The sequence below is a fragment of the Corella eumyota genome, chromosome 1 (genome assembly GCF_963082875.1).
Source record: "Corella eumyota chromosome 1, kaCorEumy4.1, whole genome shotgun sequence".
In the NCBI taxonomy this organism is placed as follows: domain Eukaryota; kingdom Metazoa; phylum Chordata; class Ascidiacea; order Phlebobranchia; family Corellidae; genus Corella; species Corella eumyota.
This window is the reverse complement of record NC_137490.1, coordinates 15858380-15867944: the sequence shown is the minus strand read 5'-3', so window position 1 is coordinate 15867944 and position 9565 is coordinate 15858380. Positions and strand designations below refer to the sequence as shown.

General features: G+C 29.2%; 3 protein-coding genes across 3 annotated transcripts; all 3 read right to left on the bottom strand.

Annotated features, from left to right (window-relative positions):
• Positions 1-1519: 1519 nt before the first annotated feature.
• LOC145747136 (uncharacterized) lies at positions 1520-4231 on the bottom strand. The gene has a single exon (XM_082564860.1). The coding sequence runs from the start codon at positions 4197-4199 to the stop codon at positions 2580-2582; it is 1620 nt and encodes a 539-aa protein (XP_082420986.1). The 5' UTR covers positions 4200-4231; the 3' UTR covers positions 1520-2579.
• A 1615-nt stretch (positions 4232-5846) lies between these two features.
• LOC145740722 (cysteine-rich hydrophobic domain-containing protein 2-like) lies at positions 5847-8284 on the bottom strand. The gene is made up of 6 exons (XM_082558592.1): positions 8219-8284; positions 7311-7469; positions 7121-7175; positions 6826-7038; positions 6670-6729; positions 5847-6542 (listed from the first exon to the last, which is right to left on the bottom strand). Exons 1-6 carry the CDS (start codon positions 8254-8256, stop codon positions 6492-6494), a joined length of 576 nt encoding a protein of 191 aa, XP_082414718.1. The 5' UTR covers positions 8257-8284; the 3' UTR covers positions 5847-6491.
• A 1-nt stretch (position 8285) lies between these two features.
• Positions 8286-9346, bottom strand: LOC145764232 (COMM domain-containing protein 2-like). The gene has a single exon (XM_082558476.1). It carries the CDS (start codon positions 9257-9259, stop codon positions 8660-8662), a length of 600 nt encoding a protein of 199 aa, XP_082414602.1. The 5' UTR covers positions 9260-9346; the 3' UTR covers positions 8286-8659.
• Between the last annotated feature and the right edge of the window lie 219 nt (positions 9347-9565).

Here is a 9565-nt window from a genome sequence, read left to right as displayed (position 1 = left end):
GTTTAGTTATTAGGGGTTTAATTGCAAGGGGTTTAGTTTTAAAGGGCTTATTATTAGGAGTTCAAGTGTAATGGGTTCAGATTTAGGTGTTTGGCCAACCCAGAAGGCAAAGACACCAATTCATAGTGATTCATGACCCGCCTACCCTAAGGTTAAGTGCCTACTCTAAGGTTAAGAATTTTCATATTGTATAACTTTTTTTGTGTTTAGGTACTAATTTACTAACAAAAAAATTGCTAGTCGTATGATAGTAACAAAACAATTAAATACCGCTACAAAGACAAATTTAAACCTATTAAATATTAGACTTAGGATTAACAAGATTTATTTGAAAAACAAAATAAAATTTACAAAATTAATTTAAAAGTTTTAACATAATATTTTTCAAATTTTAACAAACAATTAAAAATTTAATTGTATAAACCAAAAAAAAAAAACAATTTTAACACATTTATCGCTTATTCGTATAAGATACATTTACTAAATTTTAAATGGCAAAAATTTATTTTTTAATCAACAAACATGATTTTGTTTTTTAACTTAGTTTTAAGTTGTTGATATCAAGATATAAATTAGACCAAATTTTAAATGTCTAAAATTGATTTTATTAAATAAACAAGCACTTAAATATAATAAAGCAATTAAAATCGAACGCAACAAATATAGCAAAAAAAACAGACACAAGAAATTTTGCGCAACACAACCGTTGTTCTTAGGGTGTTTTTTAATAAATCTAATATATCCACCTCTTTAATTCAACAAGTAAATAGCAAACCCCTATTAACGAAGTGACTTTTTATAATATTTTTAAATTGCATTCTTATTTTGAAAATAAATAATAACTGGTGGTTAAATAGTTGTAACACATAACATTTTTCACACCACAAACGGTGATTCTATTGTCAATGCTTAATAATACTGATTACTTACTGTCACTCAACTTTGGTGACAATACTATTTAAATTAACCTCGTTAATGCAAGAACGCTTGTTATTATTTAATATTTTTTAACTTTAACTTATTTAAAAAGTATTATGCGAAACATAGCTGATTGTGATATGGGCAGCAACACCCAAATTTTCGCATCACAGCCGGTAAATTTTTGTAGTTTTCCTTTATATTTTTGAACATATCACAAAAAAAGATGTATAAATTTCTTTTTTATGTAATCCAAAAGCCCCAAACTAACAGTAGGTCATTAACCAATAATCCGTGTTTAAAAAAAACTAAAAAAAACTCCTCACGAAATCCTCCGCCTTTTTACACAGGTATTAAATAATTTTTAATTTAAACACATTATTAGACATATGTAAATATACTTATATATTTTACAGCAAATTATGGGTTGAACACAGTTTTGAACGTTCTTATTTATTTACCAGACATAATTCCAAGACTGGCAAACCGAAAAAAAAAACACTGCGCGAATTCAGGTTATAAATTTTATGTAGCAACTTGCTTTTTCAACAGTTAAATATATTTTACAATGTTATCTGTATTTTAAGAAAAATAAAGAAATAAAATTGTTCAGCACTTAGACCAAAACAAACTGTTAAAATTTCAGATTCGAAATAATTATTTAAATATTAATACAAAATATACCTAAAATTTTAACATATATTTAGAAGTACAATACATTTGTTAAACATTTAAATACTAACTATTATTTATTATAATTCACATATTATATTGCATTATATAGATATTAACTAATATTAGTTACAAAACAACCTCAAAAGGGTATAAAAATAATGAAAATTAATCGTAATATGTGATAATTACTAATAGAGAATTGAAATCTGGGATTTAACTAACAATACTAGCCCTATAAAGTTGTTAACATAGAAGTGTTTAATGCATGCAACAACTAATTTGTGAAACAAAAGTGACATTATCTCTTGAATATAAAACAAATAAATAATCGATAAGAAGGACAAAAAATTGACGACTAAGTAAGGACAAATATGACAACATAGTTAAAAATTAAACAAGTTATTCTGGTGGGCACTTGTTTTGCCGATTGAACCACTTGTTTTAAAAATAAATAACATGATTCAAGAATGCTACAAATTTATGTCACTGTGTAGGTATTTATATTTAGATTAAAATTTTAAAATTATTCAATTTTTTGTAAATTGATTTTTATTATTAGTTACTAGTTGGGCAGATTTTAGTAATTCATTGTTTAAGTTAAGTAATTAATTTTTAGCTGTGGTTTAAATTTTGCTACAAGTATGTTAATTAAAATATTTACACCATTACAACAAATAAAAATCTATGACAACATTAAAAAGACAACAAACATCATTAATAAAAAGGATTGGACACTAAAATACCAAACTCATTGTTAACTGCACAATATATTAGTGTAGTGTGAATGTTACATAGCAAAATTCATGCGTGGGTCAAAAAAACAGGTAATAAATGAGTCAAAATAGGTCGATGAAACAATTCAAATTATATTTGTTTATCATACAAAGTTAATTCTGGTTATTTCAGGATTCAAATACATCCAACTTAACTACTGTACACCATTTAATAAAATTACCATAACCAATATATTCAAATTTTGTAATAAATCAAAAAAATGGGTTGGTAGATTTTTGGATAGGTTGTGATGCAGTTCCTGTAAAAGGGTTGGTTGTCATAGATTGTGGTTGTCCAAAAGTTTGCTGACCATTCCAATTAGGTTGTGCTTGTTGTTGTGACATAAAAGGGTTACCAATATTAGTTTGGGGCTGGGCTGTTGGCATAAATGGATTTTGTGACTGCGTTGTGGTTTGTTGAGTGCCCATATAGGATTGTTGAGCTGGGAATGTAGTTTGTTGTGTGTTACCAAATGGTTGTTGGTTGGGTTGATTAGGAAAAGCAGACTGAGCTTGAGGATTTGCTCCAAATGGTGTTTGTTGTTGAGGAAAACCACCAAATGCTTGTTGATTTGGATTACCAAAAGATTGTGGTTGCTGCTGTATTAAAACACCTGGTTTTCCAAAACCTGTTTGATTTTGATGTGTGTAAGATTGTCCAAATTGATTTTGAGTTTGAGCGTTTCCATATGCTGATGCTTGCTGTTGTGGTGCTTGCTGTTGTGGTGCTTGCTGTTGAACATTATTGCCAAATATTGACTGTGAATTTCCATAAGAAGTGGGTTGTTGCTGTGCTCCACCAAATACAGAATTAGAAACTGGGTTACTAGAATGATTTGTGCCGAAAACTGACTGCTGTTGTGTATTAGGCTGCTGGTTGGTTTTTGGAGAACCAAATAAAGAGTTAGTTGTATTAGAGCTGGGCTGAGCAAATGAAGACCACATTGATGCTGAGTTATCAGTGGTAGAAGCACTTGAGTCAATATTAAATAAGTCACCAAGGTCAGCATACTTATCTTGTGGAGGTTGAGTTATTGTTGGTTGTTGAACTGAAGGTGGTTGAATGGTGGGTGCAGTAGTTGAAGATGGAACAATCATATTTGAGAAATTAGCAAAACCGGAGCTAGTGACAGCAGTTGGTGCAGAAGTCTGTGGTTGACCAGATGTAAAGTCACCAAAAGCATCAAAAGAGTTTGTTGATGCCGAAGATGTAAAAGCATTGTTGAAATCTGCAAAACCACCAGAACTTGCAGTTGTAGTGGGCGAATTAAGGTCAAAAATGTTATTAACAGGTTTTTTGGTAACTGCTTCCTGTTTTGGTGAAGTTCTGCTAACCTGAATATTAGCATTAGGACCAAGTAAAGAAGATAATGGTTTAATATCTGAAGACTTTTTCTTTTCATTTGCATTTTTAATGACGCTATCTAATGGTTTTTGTGCCTCTTCCGGAGGTATGTACCATCTCTTTTGTTCATACTTTTGCTCCATAAAAGTCCTTAGCTTAGCATGATCACTTCTAGATTCCGGCTTTGCCTTAGATCTTTCATCATATTTGCCAAGATAAATGTTCTTGCAATACTCATTACCCCTTGTTTCAATGTAGGCTATCTCGGTTGGTGTAAACGTAGCCATCGACACTGACTTAATGCGATGAGGGGGATTTATTCCTCTTAATAGTCCACCACATGATGTACATACAAAAGAGCCAATGGTTACATCAATATAAGTTGGACCTCTTTGGTCACATTCAAAGCAACGTTTGTTGCATTCATGCTGTTGAATTTCTTTAATAATTTTAAGATGCTTTTCTTCCAGCTTTTTTTTTGAAGACATAGTTTACAAATGTTTTAAAATTTATTAACCTAAACACTGAAATAGGGGTTTTATTATTAAAAAAATCAAATTTTGCGCGTTATGGAGAACGAAATCTTACACAAACGGTCAGATGGTATCGCTATTATTAGTATTAATCAGTTAGCTGTTACGGTATCCAAATAAACGAACATACTAATGTAAAGTCAACCTAAAGACATGATATTTCTATTGTAAAATTTTAATCCCAGGTTAGCTTATTTGTTTGGCTATAAATACAAAGTAATCCTACCTAAGTTTATTGTAAAATCACTGACAGGGCGCTGTTACAAACTTCTAAAATGACTTACTCAAATTAAAAATTATTGGTCATGCGTGTTAGTTGGCTGATTTTTATTATTTTAATAAATCAAATAAAATTAGCACTATATAAATATAAAAATTTACATTTTCAAATAAATTGCAAAACGCATAATACAACTAAACAATATTTGTGCTATGAATGAATAATTTAATTAAGCGCCAACCTAATTTTGTTTGTCCTCATGAACCAAAAGCTATTTTAAAAATGTTAGTGGTTTTTGGCTAGTTTCTTTGCTGTTATATACTTCAATTCGACTTATGTCCTAGCTATTTAGTTATAAAATTAGCAAGCTAATTAGTTTAGGTACCACGTTATTTTTCAAAAACCCACAACTTTAAATTATTTTTTTATATTTAGAATATTGTAACTCACCAGCTTACGCACAACGGGGACGCGGAATTTGAGGGAATGGAAAATGAAGGAACGGAAATTGAAGGAACGGAAAATGAAGGAACCGGAAAATGAAGGAACGGAAAATGAAGGAACCGGAAAATGAAGGAACGGAAAATGAAGGAACCGGAAAATGAAGGAACGGAAAATGAAGGAACCGGAAAATGAAGGAACGGAAATTGAAAAAAGGAGAGGCGGAATCCTAAAAAAATAAAACGCGGAAATTCCGTTGACTATTTATTTGTATTTAAGTCAATATTATTTTAGAAATAAACGGGCATTTTATAGAAGAGGGTTAGGGTATGCTGGGGTAATAAAAATTAACTTATTATCGCTTATCAGTTCTCGAATAAATGACAGTAAACCTAAATAAACAGTCAACGGTATTTCCGCGTTTTATTTTTTTAGGATTCCGCTACTCCTTTTTTCACTTTCCTTCAATTTCCGTTCCTTCATTTTCCGGTTCCTTCATTTTCCGTTCCTTCATTTTCCGGTTTCTTCATTTTCCGTTCCTTCATTTTCCGGTTCCTTCATTTTCCGTTCCTTCATTTTCCGGTTCCTTCATTTTCCGTTCCTTCATTTTCCGTTCCTTCAATTTCCATTCCCTCATTTTCAGTCGACCCCACACAACCAGCCCACAACATATAATTGCAACGTTTTATTGTCCTGTGTGAAGATTTTTAAATCAAACAGAAGTGTAATATAAAGAATGCTTAAACGAAACAACATTAGCCAAAATGTAGCAGTAATTATGGTTCGAAATCCTAGATTTATACTTTTTTACTAATAGTTTAAATAAATAATACTAAAAACAAGAAAAAAAATTCCACATAATAAAAGTTCAAAAAATTCGTTAGAACTAACACAATGTAATGTTTTAAAGTCTGTGTTATTTTAAACTAATAACAATAAAAAATAGGTAACAAAATAAAACCTTAACAAAAATTTTAAATAATGGAAATTGTATATTTTTAAAAATGATTCTTGCCCTCATGATTTGTAAATGAGCAATCATTTCTAAAAGAAAATTAGTATTAAAATTATTGTTATTAAAAGTACGATTTCATAAAAAACACAAAATGCTAGTTTTGAAATTACACAATTTCATTCAATAATTGGAATAGAAAAGTCAATTTTAAAAATTTAATTCAACCAGAGCATTGTTCTGTGAAAGATATTAGGCTACAGGGCTTGAATTATTATCTATAATATTAACAAAAATACAAATCGATTCTATAACCAAATTTAATAATTTTAAACATTAAAATAATAACTTACAGAAGTTTAGTTTTGTGCACAAACAAATTCTAGCTTCCATAGTTTAAGCAGCAAGGTAGATGGTGCACAGTTATAATACAATTCATTTTAAAATATTTTACAGCTATGGCAAATTTGAGTAAAAGTTTAACATATTTAAAAAAAAATTAAAACAGTACTAGTTCACTTATAAATTTAATGAAAAACAAAATTGTGTATTAGCAGCATGCAACATAATACAAGGTGTTGATGCAACATTTAGTTTTTATCTTGATACAAATTTCAACTCCCAAAAATGTGCTTTAATCAGGGCGATACACTGGAATTTGAGGAATAAATTCAATAAGTAAAACCTGAAAGTAAGATAGGCTAATGTAAAACTGGAAGCAAAAATTTAAAAAAATTCTACAGTTAACCTTTTTTTTAATTAAAAAACAGCAATTATAATTTATTTTAATCAGTAAAGGTATACAAACTTACATATTCAAGCATAGAGGTACTTGACAATCTTCTTTTTGCCAAATTCCAATGTAACCCCAACTATAAATAGCAATCATTTAAATTTCTAGGCATTTTTTAAACAATATTTTCCAATAAATAAATTAACAAACAAAGCTTTTAAATATTTTTTATTACCTTATGATAAAGCTGTCTATTTTCCCACTCCAATGCTTTCCTTAAAGAACATTTTGCTCTTTTATTTAAACATATAACTGGCCACACAGAACAGCCAAGTGTACAACAACAACACAAACAACCAACAAGTAACCACTTTAAGTTAAGTGAAACCATTTTGCGTAAGATTCTGTTTATTCTTTGTACTGTCCCAGTAAATTCTTCAGGAGCGATCTAAGAATTTAAAATTTTAAGGTTCAGTATCTTATACATACAATTTTAATAAACCTATTATAATGGAAAAAAATGGAATTACCTTTCCTGTCAAAGAGTTGGGAAATTCGGCATCAAATCGGTTACATAATCCGAATCTTTAAAACAATAGTTACAATTAACAAAATTCAATAAAACACAGAAAAATATTAAACAGAATAAGCTCTTGTGTTTTAATAAACTATAGCTTTGTTGTGAAATTACACCAGCATTTTGAAGGTTAACGAACTTACACTGTAACATGGCCAGAGCCTTTTATGGTGATTGGATCAGGAACATAAACAAGAGGTTCTTCATATGATGGGGTTTCAATTCCTCCGCTCTCCTCGACTACTATTCCATAAAAGTTTTCATCATTCGCCATTAAGGTTTTAAGAACCAAAAGAATAAAGCTAAATTAAGAAAATGTTATTTAAATTACTTTTGTTAACATGAAAAGAGAACTTAATCAATTTTATAAAAAACTTGAATGATATATATCACTAGCATCGATCCTGGGGGTGCATGCACCCCCACTTTTAATTTTATCAAGTGCTAAATATATGTGGCACCCCTAGAATATTTGCAAAATTTTGCATTTTTGGCGTAAAAACGGATAGTTATATACGCGATCTAAAAAATTTCACGATAATAAATACTTGAAATGTCGCAAAGTTTCTTTGTATTATTGACGTCATAAAATAAATTGTACGATCAATGAAAATTGGGAACAGATTTAAATAACCAAATTCGCTCCATTTAATAATTTTCTACTTTATGGTTAGTGATTTTTTTCCGAGTAGTGATTTTTTTTTTTAATCAAAATGGCATTTTCTGCGTGCCACGTTGTAGATTGTGTAAAACTGGAATTATTGCGAAACAAATAACGATTGTCTGGTGCCTTATTTTACGTAATAATTGTACTTCCGTTGGTTAAAAACCAACGTGGTCTGCTATCGTTGCGAACATTAAGATTAAGACTATTTAGAGTCTATTTTAGAGAAGCTAAACCAATTATGAGCACTTTAAAACGTTTTTTTTTTAGAAAATACGTTACTTTTTTTGGCACCCCTAATATTAGTAAAAAAAATTTTTGGATCGACGCCCATGTATATATATATATATATATATATATACCATTTAGTTTTAGATTAATACATACCCAAAATTCAAATAAGAAATAAAAGTAGTATTTAACATAAAAATATTTTCCTAAGTAATATCCACCTGAAAAATCAAAATGATAAAATATAATTTAAAATAGAAACTTAAAAAAGAATAACAATATCGCATAAAAAATATTATCATGCATCAACATTTACACTAATTAAAAATAGCAGCTTAAATAATTTTTAACATTAGCAGATTTGTATTACTGTTACACAGTTCAAAACATGAACTAGGACTAAACATTGATCAAGATTAAATTAGAGATCTCCACAGTACTTGATAATACAAATTAAGTTCAAAATTGTTCTTAAATAGAGTAATAATATTATTAAAGTGATTAAACTGCATTATTATGATATATATAATAAATAATAACATTCCATGTAAGGCAATGAATAAAATATATGAAGAAAAATTAACAATTATTAAAAATTTAAGTTATGTTTCGTAGTATTCTTCTAACATGATTACTTTTCATTTCTTGCAAACCCTCTTCCAAAACAGTTGTCAAATGAACTAAGTTCACAGAATCAATTTGTAATAATTCAGCATCTGTTTTATCTCCACTTTTGGTATGTAGGTTAATCAAAATATTTGGTTCAATTTGTTGGTGTAAAGATCGGGTTGCTAGGCATATATCTAACCTCCATTCAATGTCATCGTAAGAATGAAGTGACGGAGCATTTTCTTTGAGCACAGAACGAGTCTCTTTGAATTTTTCGACATAAATCTCTACCAGAATTTTTATAATTTTTTCATCAAGTTCAATAACAAGTAATGAGTCATGAAAATCAACTTGACTGAGCTCATGTTTTGATGCCTCCGCAAATAGTTGCATTAATCCAAGAACAGCTTGTTCTATCGTATTACTATCAACATCTAACTTTTGTGCTGCAGGCTTGAATATTTTTTTATTGATTCCATTTCGTAAAAATTCAACGGAAATGTTACCGAATTCCGTAATAAAATTTTCGTCAATTTCGGTAAGAAAAGAAAGTTGTCGTAAATGATCTGGCGATAAATGAAGTAACATACCTTTTTAATAAACTTGTTTTATTCTTTTAAATGAATCACTCAAGGAAACAGAAAAACCATTGAAAAATTAAGCAGTTCCTTACGTATGCTGATCTAGATTGTAATAGTAAAAATGTGAGAGAGATTGTAAAAAAAGAAACAAAAAAACAAAGAACTCCTCGTAATTAGAAAATCGAACATTTTATCCTCGACACATTTTTATTATATAAATTTTCAATGTTTTGTATTACACACAGTAAAATGGTTTTGTTTTTTATTGATTATTAAAAAGGAAAAAGGGTTCTGTTTTTCGATTGATTATTAA